This window comes from Hemiscyllium ocellatum, chromosome 12 (genome assembly GCF_020745735.1).
Source record: "Hemiscyllium ocellatum isolate sHemOce1 chromosome 12, sHemOce1.pat.X.cur, whole genome shotgun sequence".
Lineage (NCBI taxonomy): Eukaryota > Metazoa > Chordata > Chondrichthyes > Orectolobiformes > Hemiscylliidae > Hemiscyllium > Hemiscyllium ocellatum.
Genome location: NC_083412.1, coordinates 79,408,257 through 79,432,327, shown reverse-complemented (window position 1 = coordinate 79,432,327; position 24,071 = coordinate 79,408,257). Strand labels below are relative to the sequence as shown.

The 24,071-nt window shown below is 37.7% G+C and overlaps 1 protein-coding gene across 2 annotated transcripts in view; it reads right to left on the bottom strand.

Annotated features, from left to right (window-relative positions):
* Positions 1-287: 287 nt before the first annotated feature.
* Positions 288-24,071, bottom strand: part of LOC132821153 (calcipressin-1-like) — an 83,070-nt gene continuing 59,286 nt past the window's right edge. The window contains exons 1-4 of one of the 2 annotated variants that reach the window (XM_060833752.1): positions 13,434-13,693; positions 5,308-5,481; positions 3,022-3,193; positions 288-2,055 (exon numbers count right to left, since the gene is read on the bottom strand). In XM_060833752.1, coding sequence (XP_060689735.1) covers positions 1,874-2,055; positions 3,022-3,193; positions 5,308-5,481; positions 13,434-13,517 — 612 coding nt within the window. In that variant the 5' untranslated portion in view covers positions 13,518-13,693 and the 3' untranslated portion in view covers positions 288-1,873. Of the gene's footprint in view, positions 2,056-3,021; positions 3,194-5,307; positions 5,482-13,433; positions 13,694-24,071 lie in introns of those variants that run through there. The other variant, XM_060833751.1, reaches the window with a different exon arrangement.

The following is a 24,071-nucleotide window of genomic DNA, read 5'->3' as shown; positions in this document are numbered from 1 at the left end:
ATAAAAACTAAGTGAAAATATAATACAAAAAAGGAAACTTCAACTAATGTTATTCACTTATCCACAGGCAGTAACAGGTTTATACACATATGCATTTTTAAAAATCAGCACTGTCAGTACCAGAGGCAGAATCAAAATCAAACAGCTAGAACATTGTTAACAACCATCTTGCGGAGGATCAACCTTGGATTCAATACTTCCATTTTGAAGGAAGACGTGATGGATATAAATAAAAAAAAAGTTAACAAGGTCTTTAAAGCAAATGTATTTATTTGTAAACATCCCACATTTGCCCAATTATTCCAATCTGTACAAATATGAACAATATGTACAGAACAATCCCAATAATTTAATAGTTTACTGATATTACACTTCTAGAGATACAGCTTGAAAGGTTTGAACATTTTACACAGGATGGGTATACTGTGACGAGACATCACAAATTAGTAAATTTGTACTTTCCACATTTACTCAAGGTAGTCACATTAACAAGTAATCAATGGATAGCTCAAGTAACCAAAATTTCAGGCTATGATAACATGTTAAAATGTAGTGGTACATATGGAATTGAATTGGTTACAACAAATTGCCTTAATAAGTCTTATTTCTGCTGCTTTTTCCTCCCAGATAGCAAGTCTCATACTTTTAAATACTTTTCTAGCTTTCTACATAAATTCATATGATCTAGTCCCCTTTTATTCCCAACCTGCTCAAAACTAAAATTGGTAGGTGGTTTGGGAAAAAAAAATGACCACCCTCAGAGCTTTTTTGGTTTGAAATTCAATCCATTCAATCCATTCCATACAGTGACTATCCTCAGGATTTGGCCTTCATTCTGGATTATGAAGTTCAAAAAACCATTAAAATAATTAAGAACGTTAATCATTCTGAAAGCACACAGCACTGCAGTCCTTCACTGTGCAGGTAAACCAGTCAGGAGAAACATAATACAATGGGCTTAAGTATCTATGTTCAACGCTAACATTAAACAATAAAAAAAGGACAATCTAAAGTGGAATTGGTCATGCATGATACACTGTGAAGCAATCGTAACAGCTCACATGACTTGTGCCAGTAAATTAAAAAAAAAATCCACCAGGATAATGAATCTTTAATATTTCCACACGATAGCCTGTGCTTTAGTATATATGGTTAGTTTCAGCACAAGGAGATAGGTAGCTATGTTGCAGAAGATACACAATGGTAAAGCACAAGAGGGTGTGTATCAATCATCAACTCACCCGCCCGTTGTGATGCAATTTGATAAAAGATAATGCTATAAGTCAGAGATACTTAAAATGATCCTGATAAGTGGTTGAATTAACATGTGCAACAGCTACTATTTGCAATTAAGTTCACCTCCCTGCTTAAGTATTGAATATGCCAAAATTCCAAACATGCTGGCTCTGCTCGTAAGGACTACTGCAAATATCTAGCAGGCCACTCTAAACACCACATGATTAACTGCAATTTTGCAACAATATGCAAATGAAGTAAAACCGTGGAGGGGACAAGTCATTCCAACATTCGAAGACACCAAAATGATAGGACAGACAACAAAAATTGTTCAGTGCCAACCACAGCCACAACATTTTCATGTGGACCATAACCATTCTGCTGCTCTCTCCAGCTGTCCTTATTTAATGCCTTAGCAAATTATGTGCAGGCTTGCAGCAGAAAACATAACAGAATTTATACAGTACAAATTTCCCATATTATTTCTGCCTATCAGTAAGCATACAGTTGTATGTTTGGGAACTCAATCATTCTCACTAGTTACATTGCTTTCTGTCCAGTATCCGCATTATAACTCAGTAGTGTGATCGCTCTCTACATGAGGAGTCCAAGCGCACAAAAAAAAAAGTGGTCAAATTCACTTTTGCTTAGAATGGCTGGCAGTGTAGTCTGGCCGTCTTGTCTGAATGATTTTTGGTTTAGGTCGATTTCTGCCTTCTTCCTCCTCTTGCTCCTGTTCCAGTTCTGGGTCACTTTCACAGACATGAACGACGACACTGGGAGTGGTCTCAGTACCTGCATGCAATTCGTATTTCTCTCCTGTACAGGATACAAAAGAGACTGGATATTAACCACATATTTAAAAAACCTTACATTTGACACAAGATTTAACACATTATTCAAACCATATATCAATGTGTTGACTGGGACTTACTATCACCTCTTATAACAAGTTATTATTTCTAAGAATAACAGCACATTATCTTTAGCCCTTGTTTCTTCTTATAATCTACAAGGTTTCAAATCCCAAAACTGACAGTAGACAATAATTTAAGTTTCCTGATGAAGGGCTTATGCTCGAAACGTCGAATTCTCTATTCCTGAGATGCTGCCTGGCCTGCTGTGCTTTGACCAGCAACACATTTGCAGTAGACAATAATTTCTCCATTTAACTGATTGTTCATCTTAACTCTTACAAACTTGGTGTGTCTACACTAGGGGACTTATTCCCTTCATCTCCTTTCAGTTGTTTCAAAACATATTCATCATAGTTGAACAGTCATCACACCCTCTCAATACATTTCTTCCATTTCAGTTCTCTTTTCTTCCCCCTTCTAGTTTGCTTTTCCAAAGAAAAGGTCATCAACCCACACTCTTGACAACTGATCCACTTCTGGGTCAACATTATTCTGTATTCAGACTCTGAATGTCACCACAGTAATCTGGAATAAAACTTTAAATATCCCTAACAAGCAGAAGGGACTACACTGGGACAGATAAAAGATATCTTCTCTCTATGTACAAAATAAAGGAAACTGGTGCTATACATTTGAATTTCTCACAGTGAAACAGAAACGTACTTAACAGAATGGAAATTATAAATGGGCGCATTTAATCAAACCACTAGCTCACCACAAAATACTTACTATTTAAGGAGTGTTGATGTGTTTGCAGAAAATCTGCAGCTATGTTTCAATTGCGCAAAAGAAAAAAATGCTTCAGGGTGGGACAAAGAGGAAGAGAGAATTAAGTGGTAGCAAGCTTCTAGCAAACTGCATTGATTACCTGGGCCCAGCTTAGATATTGCATACAGCAGGTCATAGTTTATAACCGGAGTGGCATCTTCAGCTTGTTTCCAGCCAACAGGAGGCGATGCTGGTGGAGAGATGAGGAACTGCTTTTCTGGATGTGGTGGAGCCAGGTGTGGGCTACCTTTACTGAAAGACTTGTTCTGGATCTAAAAGAAAAATCACATTACTCATTTTAAAATGTTCTGCAATTAGCTCTAAATTGAAAATTGCAAATGAATCTTGTGCACAAAGTTAAATTGAAATTAAGAACAGAAGTTTTCTATTTCAAACACCCAACAGTACATTTTCCAAACAGCAGAACCTAATTTTCAGACACAAAGTGGCTATTGTTAACTGCGAAACTGGTCCAGGTTGCACTGTGTGGAATCTTAAGGACAACATTTTAGATTTCCAGCATCTGCAGTGAAGACAACGTGCTAGAGATACTCAACAGGTCTGGCAGGATCTGTGGAGTGAGAAACAGTTGATATTTCCAGTCCGGTGACCTTTGTTCGGAACTCCACAGATGTAATTCTGAAGAAGAGTCAAGTTGGACTCAAACAACACCTGTTTCTCTCTCTCTATACAGATGCTGCAGACCTGCTGAGTTTCTCCCACACTGTCTTTACTGGTTTTATGTATTACATGTCACCCCAATCAATTTAATTACTCACAAGAAGATTGTTGTAGGTACCAGCGATGTCAGCTTTATGGCATGTATGTGATATATATAAAAAGACTTGATTAACAACAATGCTGATCACCTTAGCGAGTTTTGAGAAGATTTATAAACAATTGATTACAATTGATGCTGATTACCTGTAAGATGCACTTCATTCAGTATTTTATGAGTTGACTGATACTGAATATGAAGGTAAATCAACAATAATTGGGCTCATCTGCCATTATGATGGCAACAATATCTGGTGACTCCTGGCACAGACCCATGTAGTGTCTGTAGGAATCTACAGATTCTAGGTCAGATCCAAGGAGGAAGAAATGTGTGAAATCTGTGCTATTATTCCACAACACATACAGCTGTCAGTATGGTCTTTTCAGTGATATGAATGGTCAGTTGCAATCTCTACCACCACCTCACAGGACAAGCAGTTCAGGCACAAAAGGGTCAAGAGTTGGCCTACTCTGCACAAACCTACAGATTCCATGCCATTTGTTGTCCTTTCACCTGATTTTCAGCCGTATGTTCTTTCCCACTTTCACTTTGACTTTCATTTAAAAAAAAAATTTGTTCACGGGACATAGGTGTCACTGCTGGGCCAACATTTATTGCCTATCTTTAATTTCCCAAGAGCAGGCAAGAGTCAACCACATTGCTATGCATCTGGAGTCTCATGGAGGCCTACCAGGTAAGGATGGCATTACTGGGTGGCTTTCCATAGCAACTGACAGTGGTTGCATAGTTGTCAGACTCTACTTATTTTAAATCAAATGTTTTACTGAAGTCACCACTTGACATAGTGGGATTCAAACACATGTAACCAGTCTGCATCTCAATTATTAAACTAGTGATATCACTTACTCCAATCTCTCCTTGATGCCTTATAAGCCTTCCCTCAAGTTCAAGTTTTACCCATTTTTGTTGCCTATTCCCCATATAGTAGTTTCATTTCTTAAAGTTTCATCTCAAGTCACTATTTCTGCATCAGCCCTCTCCTAATAGATTGTATCCAATTCTCCATTGCCATCAATATACACATCTCATCCCACCGAGGTCATTTCTAGCCAGTGTGAACTGAACTTTATTGGAACTGGAAACTCAGAAGTTCTCACGTCTAAAACTCCAGGAGTTCCCTCTGGTCGGGACACAAACTGTTCAAGAGCCCTATTCTCAGACACCAATTGTGTGTGATAACAGTGAACATTTTGTCAGAGTCATAAAGTGTACAGCACGGAAACAGACCCTTCAGTCCAACGCGTCCATGCCAACCAGATATCCTAAAATTAATCTAGTCCCATTTGCCAGCAATATGGCCCATATCCCTCCAAACCCTTCCTATTATGTACCCATCCAGATGCCTCTTAAATGTTGTAATTGTACCCAGCTCCACCACATCCTCTGGCAGCTCATTCCATACACACACATCACCCTCTGTATGAAAAAGTTGACCTTTAGGTTTTTTCCAGCATTAATTTAGGACAATTTAGGACAAGGTCTCATAGAAGTACAAAAAACCCAATCTGTAAGGACTTCAAAACATTTTAAGCAAATAGATTTAATCAAAAGACCTTGCTTTAAAATTATAGAAGTAGAAATGACTACCTGTGCAAAGTACAGTTTCATTTTCTTCCCATTAAACTCTGTTTCATGAAGTTGAATTCTGGCCTCAGTTGCTGCAAGGGGGTTGCTGAAGTTGATCCGTACACGCCTGAAGCTCTTAAAAAACTGAAAGGTCACATTCTTGTCATAGGCTCTGAATAGTGTCTCAAAGTCATCCTATGAAGAGAGTAAACCAATGGTTAAATTCCAAGCAATTAGTTGCAGGACAGGTTTAGCAGTTTTCAACATGACATCTGAATCACAGTCCTCTGTCACTTTATTATCACTAAAAAACAGGCAGATCAAAGGCAAGGAAGAAAAATAAATTTCTTTACCGTTACAAATTCTCTACAGAGTTCCACAAATTTTCTGATTTTCCCATCAGTTTTCTGGGCTCAAAGGGGGGAACATAATCTTGGACCCTGTGGTTTATCAATGGTGCCAAATAGGCAGCAGTATCCTGATCAGTTCTCCACAAGAAATAAACAGATGCATGCTTCTGGATTGCCACTAGCGACAACGCAGGATTACAGGACATAGATAATAAGCTCATTAACTGGGGGGCAAGAGTGGTAACATAGTTATGCAGCAGGTGGTGTTGATCCTGGAGTCTCCTGGTTTAGAGGTATTAGAGTCACTACCACTGCACCCAAGAGCCCTCATGCAGACTATTTTTATTTTTACTGCCTGTGAATTCATAGATATCAGCTGTTTTCAAATGATTCATCTTTCCCATTTCACCTGAGCAATCATTTTTTAAAAAAAAAATCCACAAACAACATAAAAGTGGCCAAACAAATTTTGACACAACATTTTTGCACAAGATAACACTTAGCAACTGATTTTGTACATCTGAATATAAAAGCTACATTTCATTTTACAAAACATATTTCTGTCTTGAAAATAAAAAAGCTTGTAACCTTTAGTTGCCCATATGTTGAAAGGACAATGACTTGTTTCCAACGCATATCAATATTGATCACTGAAAGGATAATGTTTCATTAATGAGAAGTACAACAATCACAATAATGCTGCCAAGTTCCATTTCCTCCATCTGAACCTACAGAGAATCGGTTTTGCATACCTTGCTTTAAATGCACGGGCCAGTCTTCAGGACTGCACACCCCTATCAGGCCAGCAGATTTACACCTAGCCTTCAGCTAGATGGGGGATAGTTAGCTCAGTTAGCTGGACATACAGAGTGCGTCAACAGTGAGGGCTCAATTCCCATACAACTGAAGTTTCCATGAATATCCCACTTTTTCAACCTTGCCTCCTTGTCTGAGACATGGCGAACCGAAGATTAAACGACCACCAGTCGGCTCTCTCTAATGAGAGAGCAGGTTGATAGTTGAGTAGGACTACGATGACTTTGCCTTTTACAGTCAGCTGGACGAAGCCAGCAATTGACAAGCTCAGTATCATCGGGGTGAGTGCAAGAGAAGCATGCTTGCTCCTGATCATTTGTTTCCATTTTCTGATGGCAATTTGTCCTGGTTTACTTCACTAACAATCATCTTGTGGCATTTCCTTCAAGCAGTTCACAATTCCATGCAAGGGCAATGCCTATTTTTCACAAAATCATACACCAGTGTGCTTTTGAAGAAAAGATACCAAGGAAGATTGTAGTGAGTGAACCCAAACCACTGCAACCTAATAACAACCCTTGGAAAACAATTCTTTTTTATAGCTTCATCTATTTTGAAAAAAGGTTAGTTGAATTCCTCGATTTTATTGCTCTATAAGATCATAAAATATAGGAGCAGAAATTAGGTCATTCAGCCCATTGAGTCTGCTCCACCATTCAATCATGGCTGATAAGTTTCTCAAACCCATTCTCCCCATAACTCTTGATCCCCTTGATATTCAAGAACATATCTATCTCAGTCTTGAATATATTCAATGACCTGGCCGCTACAGCCTTCTGTGGCAATGAATTCCATAGATTCACCACTCTCTGGCTGAAGAATCTTCTCCTTATCTCCATTCTTTAAGGTTGTGCCTTCAGATTCTAGTCTCTGCTACCAATGGAAACATCTTGCCAACACCCATTTTGTCCAGCCCATTCAGTATTCTGTAAGTTTCAATTAGATCCACCCCCCCATCCTTCTAAATTCCATTGAGTATAGACCCAGAGTTCCTCATATGTTATGTTCACCCATGCCTTTCAACTTTTTTTTCATTGAGTACATGCTGGCATTTCCTGCTTATCCATCAGAAATAATGAAATTCTCTCATCTTGACTGGTTTACACCTGCCTGCCCATTCAATTGGTCCGTTTTCCTCTGAATTATTGCACAGCCTGAGATAGTTTGTTGTCTCCTCAGATTAATTTTAGTTTTAGGATCTCCAAGTCTAAGCTACAGTTCATACGTTCTGTCTGGTACTAGGTGCTGGCATTGCAGAATGAGCAGCTGTGTTTATGAAGATGGGACAAGAAAGTGGAACCTCTGTCTAACATCGATGATGAGGTGATCTGCATATCTACATGTAGATCCGAATTTTCTCTTCAATCAAAATGTCCAGATCACGGGCACTTTCTCCACCTTATGCTTTTCCCTTTCTATCTATCCATCCTCATTTAGCTGAGGATATATTAATCCCAAAACAAGAACCGAGTTTGGATTGGGTGAAAAGTTAGTGTTAAAAATCTGAACCATGACCTCAAACTCATATCTTTTAATAATTTCACTGGAAACAGGGTCTACTTCCAGGTGATAGGTTGACAATTTAAATATCTTAACAAATCTTGCATCAATCCACCATTTGAGACTTATTGCTGGTCAAGACCCAGGAAGCCTCGTAAATTCGAGCAGATGGGGATTGCTGGACCTACCAGGTTAAATGTGCCACTTTCCACTACTTCCTGGATCCAGCTTACAGGACCCACCTACCCCTCCATTCTGCAGCTAGACGTAGTCCCGAAACCTTCATATCACAGAGGGGTGGTATTTACAAAGAACAGTAAAAGGAAAGACAGATTTAAGGAGGGGTGTCCTAAACTTGGAGCCTAGAAGGTTAATGGCACAACAGCCAAATAATGGGTGAACAAAGTGGGGAATGCACAAGACGTTAGAGTTGGAAGGTGAAGGGTTCAGGGATAGCTGAAGGAGTTGAAAGGACATGGGTAAGACCATGCTGCAGAGGAATTTAAATACAAGGGTAAAAACTTTTAAAATTAAATATTTTAAGACCAAGAATAAACATGAACAGCAACCAGAGAGCTGATGGGTGAACAGGGCTTGGTACAAGTGAGAATATCAGCAGACGTTTGGGTGGGTGTTCAGGTTAATGAAGGATGAAGTCCAGGTATGAGGACACCGGACATATCAAGAGTCAAGACTATAAAATATAAATTCCAGCAGCAGACAAGCTGATCTATAAGACCCCTCCGAATCCTAGTAGCACACAAATCCACCAACACTCTCAAACAAAAACTAACAAACTTAAAACACCTAGCACAACCCATGGACAAAACCAACTTTACCTACAAAATCCTATACAAGGACTGCCACAAACACTACGTAGGACAAACAGGAAGAAAATTAGACACCAGGATACACGAACACCAGCTAGCCACAAAGACACGACCCTCTCCCCCTTGTAATCCTACACACGGATGAAAAAAAACACCATTTTGACTGGGACAACACATCTATCCTGAGACAGGCTAAGCAAAGACATGCCAGAGAATTCCTCGAGGCCTGGCACTCCAACCACAACAACAAACACATAGATCTAGATACCATCTATCAACCCCTCAGAAAATGAACAGGAAATGACATCACCACAAACCCCAGGAACCTCATCCAGTACAAACATAAATAGAAAGCAAGAGACAACAGCTTCGCTTCACTTGGAGGTCACCACTGATGATGTTACCTAGCCAGGTAATGAAACATCTGGATATCAAACAGCTCAGCGAGCAAACCTACACCCTAAACCTTAACCTGAGCTATAAACCTTCACAATCCTTACTGATCTCTACTACTTAGGGTAGAAGCAGGTAGGCTTTGTATTGGAGAGCAATGGGGATCAATAAACTGAGCTGAGCCAACACTGTAAACAATCCAGTTCAGGTGTCTAATGTCAAGTAGAGGAAGAGATGGAATCATAGGCTCTGCACCCAGCCACATCAGCCATTAGGAAATGATGCCAGACCTCGCGAGGAAATAAAAAAATCCAATTAATGCCCAAAACACATTTTTTAGTAAACATTAAATTCTACTAGAATGTAGACAGATTCCAACACATTAGACATTTTCTTATTGCCAATTCGAAATCATTTGCATGTATGCTGCCAAGTTAAATTTCATTGTTTTACTGCTCTGTAACTGAAGTGATCTTAATCTAAATTGAATCTTCTGCCTTATGTGATTATAATTTACAATTGTCCAATTGAATTTGTCTACTTGAAAATAAATATGGTAACTCTCTGTCTTGGTGAAAAACTTCAACAATGGAACAGAAATGTGTTAGAATACAAAATAAAATTCACTATTGTGCCTATTCATTTCAGATAATGGCTACTATAGTCCATCATGGATGTTAACCAACTTAATAGTTAAAGGGCATACAATAAACCTTTTCCCCAGCTCCAATAGGCAAGTACATACTCACTTGAATCTTAAAAAAGTAAAAATTAAATCCTAAAAATCCTGCACAATGCAAATATACCTTTAATCAGTTGGTTTCCTTATTGGCTTAAACTCACCAGTGTCTTTTCAAAAGGAATTCATATAGTCTATATTAATATTTAACTCTCAGTCCACTCAATTTCTGAAATGTACAACTATAAACATAATTAAACCATACATCCATTCCCAGAATAATTGGCAACTGGAATTTTCCATTCTGACTCAGAGTTTAAGTTTAGACAATTCCTCAAATGCTTTGTCCAAGTCAGTAGCTAACTAAAAAGGTTATCTGAAAGGAACAAACATCAGACTTGTAAAATTAAACCCTCCATTTCCTGAATGCTCTGGTAATAGTCAGCACAAGTACTATATAATTCATTTATAAAGCGCAACATTTTCCAATGGAACCCCCCACAATAGCATAGCATAGGCCTTGCTCCCAATTTGTGCCATTTACAATGTAGAGTGTATTCAGAGGCCAAACAGCTTCTCTGCTCACAGAAACTGAGCAAGTACATCACATATTGAATCATAGACTTAATACCTACCCTACAACAAACCATGTGAGCTCAGTAAACCTGAAAGCAGGGCAAAATGGCACAAATGTCAAAATACGATCAATCACTAACTTTATTGACCTGTCAGTGCTGTTTTATAGATTCAGGTGATATCCTGCACCTTTGGAGGAATGCATGCTGCCCCATGTTAAGTCAGCACAAGTTTGATGTGAGACAGAATATCAAATCACCCAAGATTTACCTACATCCACTACATTCCCACTAACCTGTCCAATAAATTCTGCCAGATGGTGTTAAGGGTATTTCACACTCTTTACCACAAGCAGAAAAAGGTTGTAATCTATAATAAAGTTGCAAATTATGTGAGCCATGTTAAAACCTATGGCTATGACCAAATAGTTTAGTTGCCTTTTAACTGCACTCAGGGGTGGGGTTGGCAAACAAATGGTGACTTTACCAGCCAACCATCCCAAAGTGTCTTAGATTTGGAGTAATCACTGGTCTCTATTTCTTCTCTTGTGGTTTCAGAACAGAATTTGATTGGCAGCATACTTCAAGTGCCTCAGGACATTTTCATATAGCACCTTGTTAATATATGAAAGCAAGTCTTTGTTGTTTTAAAAATAATCTTTCAAGACTCATTCTTAGTTTGACAGTAGATTTGTGATCAATCAGGAAGATTCACAAAAGATCACTTGTTTTATCCCCTAATGGATGCAAGGCACAAAGCTAGCAATGAGGAACACAACAAATACCTTCAGAGAGTCACAAAGATTCAAAAGTACGTCAGGGAAAACAAATGTTAATAAGCTGCTCCACTTCCTTAAGCAGCTAACCACTCCCATTTATCACTACTGCAGATCCTCTTGCATTCCTTTCATTCCACCTACAGTCACTTGTCAAATTTGCCAGTTTGAGAATTTCTCGGCAATGGCTTATACGACAGTACTCCCGAGGGCAGCTACCCACAACAACAACACTGATCTCCCATTAAGTTCTAGTTGATAAATGGAAGTTTCACTGTATATTTCAATAGTAAAAGACTTGCATTTATATAGCACCTTTTGCAACAACTTGCATTATACAAGCACTTTTAGCACAGCAAGTCATCCAGGCCTTTCTACCAAAGGACTTGTAATCCCAAAGTTCTTTATAGCTAATTAAATATTTTTTGCAGTGTTGTAATGTAGAAAATATGACAGCCAATTTGCTTACAAAGAGGGCCCACAATAGTTACATGATAATAATGTGATAATCTTGATTTAAGTTTTGATTGAAGGATTAATATTGCCAAGACACCACATGAAGGTGTCATCCAACCCATGGCAACACTAATACTACAAAGTCCCTGTAGGTCTTAATATGTCTGGAACAATTAGACAACAAAGCTTTAAGTACGGTGTGTGTTGTGGCACCAAGTCAGAGTACATATCTGAACAAACTGCTGACATTGCACAGTGGTTCTCAGGACTACCATAAGGCCCAACTACACGTGCTCTCATCAATTGCTCAATTTAAACTTCAGAAGACACCGAGTCAATATTAGAGGATAAGGTGACTTGCAATGCAAATTTGCATACATAATAATGACACAACGCCATTTTATTCGACCTTTCCATAATGTTGTTTTATCCTAGTATTAGCACATGAAGCGCTAGCAGCTAAAGAATTTTTCTCATGTACTCAAGTATGTTCCCAAGGTGTACTCATTAAGCACTTCTGCTGTTCAAAGCTACAATTCCAGTTAACAACCAACAATTTGTTGTAAAATATGTAAAGACACCAGAAACCTTCTGACTGCCCCAAAACATACTTCACACACTCATCACATATATCTAATATCCGTACCATGGAAAAAAAACAAAGCATGCTTTTGAGGTTGCTAATGCTTATATTAGCTGTATCTTCCACTGTTTTACTTCAAATTTTAGACATTGAAACATTTTGCATTATTTAGCAATGGAAAGTACTTCTTTCACAATAGCAAAACAACAAAAAAGAGACGACTTTATGCTGCAAATGTGGTACATAATAACTTCAAACAATACCTGATAAACATCTTATGCACAGAATACTGCTGCTTATGTAAGTGGGTTCATTGGTTTTAAACATGCTAACCAATGCTCTTTTTAAATCTTAAGTTTATTGCAGTGAACAATTAGAACCTTTACTTAGGTTATAGTTAGATGTCAGAAAAGGGTAGGAATTCTGTTCATAAATTCCTACGAACATATAATTTCAGATAACCCACTGTTAACTTTAGTAATTTTTTAAAAAAAAAGTGGGATGTAACAAAGAGGTCTTCCATTTAGAGATTGTACAAAAGGTCTAATCGCATCCTGAGAAAATATGCAGCTATCCGTACTTCTAGGGATTTTTTTGTTACAATTTGTTAACAAATATCTTGAGAATAAAGTATGTTGCACAAAGTTTTATGCTTGATCAATTTGCCTGATTGTGATACAAAATATTGATATTGAAATAATATATTGGGACAATGCAGTTACCAGTCTCTGCACTACTCATGAAACCCTTCCTCATTTATTAGAAACATGGATGTTACCTACTTTTCCATTAACTCCCACACTCTCAGCTGATAAATAAGGTTATGTTTGTACACAGTTTTGTTTTCTTTCCCCAAAACATATTGTATATTAAAATGAACAAGAATAACAGGAACAATTTAAAAAAAAGATTTTAAAATGTAGATAGATCTTCATTTCATATCACAGCTATTGAAAGTATTAGAAACCCCAGATCAGATCACCCCAATAACAATTCCATATGCAAGCACAAACTACCAATTCTGTCCAAGTCAAAGTGCCAAACATTCTTAACAATAATCATATATACCAAGCTAGTCAAGTGTGTCCTAAATTTTGGCAATAGCAAGAAGTACAAACAATGCAATAGCTTGAAACAATCATTCCTAAACTGATATGTTTAAAAAAAATGTATTAAGCCAACTCCTTACCCGAACATCAACATCAGTGAAGACTTCAGAATCAGGCAAGCAGGCAATTAAAATAACGTTGCAGTTAAGGTTTTGAAAATGCATGGTTTCTTGAGAAAAAGATTCCCAAGGTCTGATTTGTAAACCAGCAAAACAGTGCTGAGCTGTTGCTGACACTTGTTTGAATTACAAGAAGTTGTGCCCTACTCTAATTTATACAGAATGTAGTGTTTGCCCTCAGGAGCTTTACGGTATGAGACAGCAAATTCTTAAACAAAACCTGCACCTTCCAACTAGGACAACATGAACTTCGAATGGAAAGTAGTGACATCAGCACTTAGTCAAGATATCTATGGTAATCAGCTTAGCTTTGCACTGGAAGATGGAAAAAACAGCTGATGTTGCCTGGCAGCTGTGTTATCATTGGTTCTGCACATAGTTTCCATCAGCAGTAATTCCATTCAACACCCACAATATGCAGTTAATTTGAATGGCTTGGCTGAGATGGAAAATTTTACACTGTTAAAACATCTGTCAAATAGTAACAAGAATAAATCATTAAACTCTGTTTTTTGAAGATATTAAAAGAGAACAGTGGGAAAATTAACAAGTCACCCTTGAATCTCCAAACCCTCTTTCCTTTTGCTTTAGTCAGGCAACTCGTGAATTTAACTACCTTGTTTGAAATTAAAAATAAAGCAACTGTCAACACTATTGCACATATAAACTCTCACAGATTGTAAATTTCATAGAACATATTGAAAAATTTCCAAGTGATTGAAAAGCATTTAGAGGTGTCCCTGCATTACATTTAATGGTTAGAGAATTGGTATCTTCTGAATGCAATAGGTGACAGTAGATGATTGACAGCTATACAGCCAGTTCCAGATCATATTTGGGCCAAGGAAAGCTGAACTCTTGAGTGCAATGGGGATGGGTAAGGTGGCAAAATGCTGGTGAAGCAAAAGCCAGTTATGTGTTAAAGAAAACCAATTGCGACCCCTAACCTGTACTTCAAGGTCAAACTGAAAACAAAGCAAGACAGAAAATTAGATATACTGTAAAGATTTTTAAAAAAAATACATGATTCACTCATGGGTCCTGGGCATGACTATCTAGGTCAATATTTATTGCTCATCCCAAACGGCTCTTGAGAAGGCAGTGGGGAGTTGCCTTGTTGAATTGATGCAGTCCGTGGGCTATATTCTATTGCCCTCATTGTGACCACAGAGAAACAGGATTCTACTCTTTCCCTGTGGTATGAACTATTTGGATCAAATGGTCTGCTTGTCTGCTGTAGATTCTATTCTACATAAATTTAGCAATTTCAAAAATAAGTCATGAACAGTCTTAGGTTCCAGGAAATAATCATAGATAAAGTAGAGGGAAAAAAAACATGATACACAGCACAAATATGAACATGAGAACATGAGAACATTCCTCTTGACAGCTAATTAAGAAGTAATCAATAAAATGTTACTTGGAAAATGTAAAGAGGAATTAAATATCCCAGCTACTGAAGTATGCAAGAAATATGCACATACCTCTGTGGAAAATCAAGACATTTGGAAAATGTGTGTCATATTTGCTTTGTGGGAACAAGGAAGGAGATGACTGAAAATGAGGAAGGAACATAATTACAGCCTAATAAAATAAGTAGGGCCTTGCCCATTAAGCAGGTTTTTAGGCAATATGTCCACTCAGATCATTGCCAGCACAGCAGGAAATGTAAAGTGAAGATTTTATGAAAGTGTGGGGCATTCTTCCATCAGTCCTAATGTTTGTCTGTTTCCACCTATTTCAGTAAATAGTCTAAGAACTGGCTTTGGCATTTATTTGCAAACAACTAAAGATGCCAGAAATTAGAAATAATTAAAAGCTAGAAAAACTAGTTCTTGCATAAGGTCATTCATCTTAAACATATACTTGGTTTTTCTCTCCACAGATTCTCCCTGAATGGATGAGAGTTTCTAACATTTTCAGTTTCTAACTAAATTTGGATACAATTACAGCCAAATGTCAAACAGCATTTTCTGTTAAAAGGTCCTCTGAATAATGTATTGTGCAAAACTGAACCTATGCATTCAAGAAAGGCAGGATATATTTTTGTTTGTGGAGCATTGAGCTCCAATACAGTACAATATTAACTGCAATAAATGTTAAATATCAGTCTCGTCAGGACAAACTTTCCTTTCCACACAGGTAACCCGAAACAAACATTCACTGCATTGACAATATTTACGAAGTACATTGCTACCTCCTTTGTTGGTTAAAAGACCAAAAACATTTTAAGTTTTTTTCACTCTGTTATACCCCACTCCAAACTTCACCTGCATTATAACAAAGGCAATTGCAAGGCTCTTGTGGCAAAGTGGTAATGTTACTATCTTTGAGCCAGGAGACCTGGGTTCAAGACCCAGCTTGCTCCACAGATGTGTCAGATCATCTGAACAGGTTGTTATAGAAAATATCAATCTCTCAGGGATCGAAGGACTGGGGTACCAAGGGTTCTGATGGAAGTCTTGGCTACCGAGCATTAAGACTGGGAATGCATCATCACTCTTGTTTCACTACTTCACTGTACATGACAAAAATACCTTTTCAAATTACCAAGATGACCAAATAAATACCTTATATAGACCAGCTTTCAAATTTACTAAAAATCAACCAAACAAAAATAAAAATAAATACTCAGTCTTCCAAATGTCCCTACAGTAGAAAGAAAAACATAAACATTTGCTACAGGAAAAGAGAAAACACATTAGTCTGCAGAGAGAGGTTTTCTCAAATAACACCTTGGCCAATGGTTATTTTTGACAGCAAAAGCTTAAAACATTGACAGTAATAGGAATTTATGGTAAAACTCAGGTGGTCTGGAAGCATCTGTGGGAAGAAAGCCAAGTTAATGGATCGAGTCCAGCGACTCTTCATTAGAACACAGCAATTGTGTTCGTCACCATTCATCCAATACAGTAGTTGTGTGATTAAAATGCAATGTGTTAATCTGTACAATTAACAAGCAGAAACAGAAATCAAGTGTAAAACTAGAATCAGTAACATTTAAGTTAAACCTGTAAGAGCAATTGTATCAAGAGAGATGACAGTTGCTTTTATAGCCCCATTTCCTTTTCTAAAAGATTGCAATTCCCGTGCACTCTGAAGAGTTACTGGATTCGAAACATTAACTTTGCTTTCTCCCCACAGACAACTGGCAGACCTGCTGAGTTTCACCAGCAATTTCTGTTTTGTTTCAGATCGCCAGCATCTGTAGTTTTTAAAGCTTAAAATGTATGTTCTGGAGTCTGTTGCCCTCATCTACTGACACATGGTTAAGTTACTTCCAGTAAACTATGGTTTCTGATGCCTTACAGACAGCTTGCTCAGAAAAATCTTCTTCAATCATGCTTTCAAAAGAATAAATCGGTTTCACCCTGAACTCAACAATAGGCTTTCTGTTTCAAAATGGGGTCAGATCAGCTGGACAGCTTGCTCATAGCAAGCTTTTCTCCCATTAAGCATGTTTTCAGCAGACATTTCTCAAGTAAGCCATAAAATGAGAATTCCAAGTCAGTCAGTTCAAAACAGTCAATTCAGGGTTCTACGAAAAAAGCAAGCAGCTCTCAATCATGTGATTTTCAGGATGACTCGAACAAAGAAAAACTAGTGTCCACTGAACTTCACATGACCTATTTTAAGTAGGTATTTCCACAATACTTTAAATAAATCTATTTTCAAGATCATTCAAATCTTTAGTTTTCTTAGTAATTTTGAATATTTATCATCTTTGTAACAAGACACAGGCAAAAGGGCAAAACCATGGTGGGATTTGAAAACAAGAAATTAAAAAGGTACCTTACACCCCTATCATCTATACTAAAGCAGAAGAGCTACTAACGAAACGTGCCACAAGTAAAGAATTTAGATACGTGGATAGAAGATATAGCATGATGGGAAGGGACCAAAAATTAGTCATGTTCTTCTCATTCCATTTTAGGATGCTTTGGTTTAGAATCTTACCTCATTAGCAAACCGCTATTATAGTCATAAGTAGATGTCTGGGTTTTTCTTACCTCTACATTTTTCATTGTGGTGTATTTGCTGTTATCAGATATGCCAAATTGTGACTTACATCTTGCTACAATGTTAAGAAAATTCAAATATGATTAGAGGTTAAACTGAACCAAATAAGACTGCGTGGTGTAAACAAGTCTGTTTAAACTAAATAGTAAAGAATTAGGGCCCAAGACCTCAAGATACCCAAGGCCGGATTTCAATTAGATGTTTGGAGACAGCGCTTTTTCCAAAATAGCGATTCTGAAAAATGGGGTGCCATCTCATTTGGTGCTGTCAATTGGCTGAAGTACTCGGAGTGCAAAATGGACCTATTTGTGGCAAGGGCAAAGGTCTCTTTATACAAAATGTAGTATCTCAAGAACGGTAATTATGACTTTTGTTACCTCATTTATTAATCATCTTGGGGATGGTCAGGAAAGAAATTACAATATTGCTTTTCACTAATTTGCCTAAATTTTTAAAAAAAGTGATTATTTTGCTTGTCTTAGGAACTTGTGAACCTTTCAGATGGGGTGGAAAAAAAAGTGTGCATATTCTACTGAACATGATTTTACAATTGTATAGGTTAGACTGGATCATTTAGTGGGTTTTTCCTCAGTCTGTTATTCTGCATAAATACTGGATTTTCTCAAAAACTGACAAGACACAAGGCATGAATAAGCTATTTGCTTAGAACTAAATGCAGTTGAGCAAGAGTTTGCCCTCATGTCAGCCGCTATAGAATACTTAGTTATGAATCAGCAACTAGAACGTGTTGCTGTGAATGGGAAGAATAGAAAGTATATTTCATAACATTGTTAATACAGTCAGAAACTTAGCTAATTACAAGCTGTATTCTGAAATTATTCATCATATACTGAGCAATCGAAAAGGAAAATGAGTCTCAGAGTTTGTCTCATTTCTAAAAAACACACTACACTAACATAAAATCAAAGTCACCAGGAGTCATGAGTCGTTCAATTAAAACATGTGTAACCTTCATTTCCATTGGATATATCCATTTCACTCTGGACATTTGGTTGCAAAACCAACACAGTTGGTGCACATAAACATTGAGCAATGCAATACATAGAATATGAAATGTACAAAAGCACAGAATTAGTCAATAGCTTTTGTGTGCAAGGCACCTTCCTGCTAAGCAATCTTGGGAAGACATAAAGCATAACAAGTCAAGTTCAGAATTGTAGCCATCTCCAAAAGATACACTTACACCACTGATTCCCACAAATCTGCTGCAGTACAAATCTTTAAAGCTAGCTTGGATGTACAACATTTTTCACCGTCATTTCATGCACCAGTAACAAAGTGTCATGCACATATTGTCAATGGCAATTCAAGATGGGCAATAAATGCTGACCTTGCCAGCAATACTCATGTCTCAAAACAAATTAAAATAAGTGAAACACACACAAAACTAATCTTTCTTTATCAACATAGGTGCTAAATTGGCATTTGAGACAAAAATGGAAAATTAAACATTTAAGTCACAATTGTACTTTATAATATAAAATCATGGTGTTGACACTGGTGGTATGCTATGCAGTAAAATGGTACTCAACACAGTAAACAGGAAAATACAAGAACCTATAAAGTGGTGGTATAGGAGATGATGGCAGTCCCCATCACAAACATTTACTCTTACCAACATACGTCTCTTTTTTTCTGCACAGATCCAATTTCATCCAAATGCAGCAATCTATTCAATTTCAGTATCACAGGACAACATATTCTACATTCTAATAAACCTTTGAAAGAAAAACATTTTCTAATCTCTCCTAAATGTGTAAATGCCATATTGGTTACAATTTATAATGTAAATGCAACTATTAAAGGCTTTCAAATAATAATTGATGACTGTGCCACTTGGTCCAGATCTTCTGACCATTGGTAGATTAAACACTGCTCACTTATTGGCCTGTCCTAGATGTCTTCCTCAACATTGGAATCCAGGAGCCCATCTCCTTTTAACAGCACTAGTTGCTGTAAACAGACATTTAAAAAGGTACCAAAGTCACTTTAACAAGCTATGGGGAGAGTAGCCAACTATGCAAGGGTTAACAGGTGAGGAGCAGGGTGGCAGCAAAGTGAGTGAGGGTTGAGGAGGTGTCAGATTCACTCTGGTCCATTATCCATGGAAATGGGGAGAGGGAGAAAAAGGAGGAGAAACTGTTGTAGCATCAGGGTGACTTGGTTGCTGTTATTCATTGGGGGTAATCAGTCTTATAGTCACCGAGTTCAGCAGATGCTAATCCCTGTAGATAACAAACCTGTCCTGGGCAATTATGGAGGTAAACAAGTTGAACTCTGCAAACTCTGACTCCAACTCAGGGATAGGGACTTCCTCAGGAAAATACCGATTAAAAGTTGCAACCTCCCAGGTACTTTCTGCGGAGTCAGTGGCATCAGGACATCCAACAGAGGGGGGGGGGGGGGCAATGTGCAACTCTGGTCAACACTTCAGCAATAGAAGATCCAGACTGATCTGCCTGTATTGCTCATGAGACAAAGCTTTTCACTGCACCTCAGTACACGTGACAATAAATTCAATTCAATTCAGGCTACTGCCTGGGTATCGTAAGAAGGTACTAATATTCAGGTTTCAGGCAAGTTGTGAATCCAAATATAAGAGAGGGATGACTTTTGAGGTGCTAATGTTGATAAAGGCAGTTAGAAGAGGATAAGATAATGAGGAACCAGTTCCTCTGAATATTCCAGAGAAAATAGAAACAAACCCAATACCATATTACCGTCAGTCTGTGGCAGCAGGAATCACCTTTCACACAAAGAATAACAGAAATCTAGAACTGTCTACTGCAAAACAAAATCTGTAGATGCTGGGTCAAATTAAGTTTTCAAAACATCAAGATCGATGGATATTTACTGGGAAAGAGCATCAAGGAATTTGCATCGAAAAGCAGCTAAATTGAGTTAAGATACAAGTTTATAAAGATTTAATAAACCTCAGAACATGTTTGAGGGTTTGTGTGTCACAATGATGTTCTAATAGGTTATTGCAAGAAAAGGACCAAAGTTTGCCCTATATTGAAATATAGACAAGAGAATTTTTGACAAATCCATACAATTTAATAACAGATGACCCCAGGTTTAAGATGGCCTTTACAGTTCAAATCTGTAGCAAGGAGACAGGAAACTGCAATTTAAATGTACTCAGAAAAAATAGAAGGGGAGCAGGTTTATGTGGACCAGAAATACAGGCGTGTGCATTTAGGCTGAATGGTTTGTTTCTGTTCTCTAAATTCTATATAACTGTCAACATTTCTGTACATCTACTTCTTAGGAACATTTCATGAACAATTCTGAGTTACTACTTTACAAAAGCAAGGAAGAAAGATCAATTTTGAAACAAGACTCTCAACCAATTAAAAATATATTTTAAATGTTACAACCTACATTTATCCAATATAGTGGTTGTAAGGTTAAAAAGTTCAATGAGAGTGCATCTGTACCAAAAACTGAAGTCAGGTGCAAGACTGGGATTAGTAACACGTACAGCTAATTCTGCAAGAATGGTTAGTATGAAAAGACGACAGTTGTTTTTATGGTCCCATTTTCTTTTCCAAAACAAAAATTGCAATTGTACATTAGTGACTGCAAGGGGAAGAATCTAATTTCGGCCCAATTTCATGCACAATCCAGACAATTATATTTCAGATCTAAACATTTGCGAGAAGTGGTCACCTATCAAAGTTACTGTAACTGACAGATAACTGCTTTTTGGGAGGCTGTTATGTTGGTCGCAAATGAGAGAGAGGGGGAGGAAAGGAAGGAAGAGTAATAAATAACTAAACATACACTAACACACAAATTATATTAGTGAACTTTAGTTCTGCCACAGATAGTCTGATAAAGATTGCACAAAGATTAATCTGTTAATATTTGGCTAGCAGCCAACACAACAACCTGTAAATTCCACTCCTTGCCTCAACTGCACTAAAAGAGTTTACATTAATGATCATTAAATCCACACATTGAAAATAATGGACACAAAAAAAAGTGGTAGAAAAATTACACAAAAAAAAGGGTACATTCCACAGATTAGTATCAATTAATAGTCAGTCAATAAATGTATTTAAAGCAAACTATATTTGTCACATTGTGTAAAGTATTATTTTTTAAAATGACAAATAAAGGGCATCTGGGTGATTTATGGAAAGGCTGGCAACATATGACAATGTTGGCCATTCAGATAAAGTCCATTGATAGTCATGCATCACTGAGACAATGGAAAATTTGCACCAGGTTTGAATCCAGTGACAGATGAGAAGGAACAGGAAATTAGGACTTCAATTTTTAAACCAGTGAAGTCTCTTTTATTGAAGTCATGCCTTACCTTTTTTTTATATATGCAGCTGAATATATGCTGGTGTGGTTCCCAGTTTCCCATATCAACCAAAAACAAGTAAGAATAAGAGAAATTTCAGAAACCAATCGATGGCAGAACAGCCATGCTTCCCAACATTTGATTCACCTTTCCTACATTTTGTAGCATGCCTATTTATTAAGAAAATTAGATGATTCTATAATATGTTAAACTGTACTCTTATGTTGTCCTTCAAATTGCTGAAAATCCCAACAATGGATTGAACAGCAACACACAAACTAAAAAAGAGAATGTGTTAATAATAAGTGGAAGGTAAAGGGCAGAGTTAAAACAAAACCCTCGTTTTAGAAAAAGGAACTTATGGTTAAAGAACACTAAGTAATCTAATCTAATCTAATCTAATCTAAACACTTAAAAAAAAAGAGAACAAAGAAAGTTTCATGACATACCTTGATTTCAAAGGATTTTGAAACATGTCAAGACCAAAACATTATATCCTCTTGAATCCCCAACATCCATATAGGAAGCAAAAAGAGTTGGAATCAAAATGGAGGATAGAATTAATGATCTAGTGAATTCAATGTGGAGTCGGAAGTCGAAATGGAGTCAACAAACATGGCTCTAATCTCCTGGATGCTTGTCATCTCAATGCACAATCCTGATCCAATATTCACTTTTTTGCTTTAGGCCTGCTATAATGTTCCAGTGAAGCCAAATACAAGCTGAAGAAAGAGCACTACTTTAACGCTCAGGCACATTACTAACAATATTCTCTGCCTCTGCACTCACACCCCCATCCCAACCCTACCTCCGGTATTTCCATCTTGTTTTTCATTGTTTTGCTATTAGTCAGAGTTCATGTTTATCCTGAAGAAGGGTCTCTGAACCCAAAAATGTTCACTCTGCTTTCGCTCCACAAGTGCTGCTGGACATGAGAATGCTCCTGGCAATTTGTTTAGTTTCTGATTTCCAACATCCGCATTTCTTGGTTTCTTTTCCTCTCATTTTATTCTCTCAGGAACTCTGATTCTACGCTCAACTTCTTTACATTGATTCTTATTCTGTCTTATATCTTTGACCTCCCTGTACCCTGGCCTGCCATTCCGTTCCACTTGTCCCTCCCAACTGATCCATGGTGTAAAACTCATAATTGTTCCATCTTCCTTCTGCTTTGTAGAGAAGTCATTGGACTCAAAATGTTCACTCAGTTTCTCTCTCCATAGATGTTGCCAAAACTGAGATTTTCCAGCATTCTCTGCTTTTAGTTTGGTTCTTAAGTGACATTAGGTTGAAAATGTGGATTGGAATTAAAAAATAAAGAGGCACTGGAAACCTAATTTGAAGAATCATAGAATCCCTACAGTGTGGAAATAGGCCATTCGGCCTAACAAGTCCACACCGACCCTCTGAAGAGTAACCCACCCAGACCCATTCTCCCTATCCTATATTTGCCCATACTAATGCACCCAACCTACACATCCTTGAACACAATGGGGCAATTCAGTATGGCCAATTCACTTAATCTGCATATCGTTGGACTATGGGAAGAAACCAGAGCACCAGGAGGAAACCCATGCAGACACGGGGAGAATGTGCAAACTCCACATAGACAGTCTGGAATCAAACCCAGGTCCCAGGCGCTGTGAGGCAGCAATGCTAACCATTGAGCCACCGTGCATGAAGAAGGGTCACTGGATCCGAAACGTTAACTCTGCTTTCTCTCCACATTTGCTGCCTGACTGCTGAGTTTTGCCAGCAATTTCTGACCTTATTTCCAATTTCCAGCATCCACAGTTCTCAGGATTCCAGTGGAAGCAAAAATCCAAACATTAGTTTTCACAGAGTTCAGTATGGAATCCTGAATACATGAAAACCTGGCTTTGAGTTTAAAGTGAATGGCCAAATAGATGAACACTGCATCTATTGTAACACAAAATTCATTCAAATACATGCCATCATGTCAAGTTGAATCTTAGTTTCATATAGATTCAAAAATAGAGACATAGCAAAAGAAGGAAATGTAACAGCCTTGGCAAACATTAACCTTCTACCAGTAGTAAGACTGTTCAAAGACCTTCTAGGCATCATTTATTGGAAGCGGCAGGAATGTCACTGCTGACTGCGGAGTTGGTCACAGCACCATAATACCTCTTTTCCGAGAGGCCCATTTCATTCAGTACTCATGAAGTACTGGGCAGCAACAATCATTCTGAGACTGGCTGGGAAGGGGTTTCCTACCTACT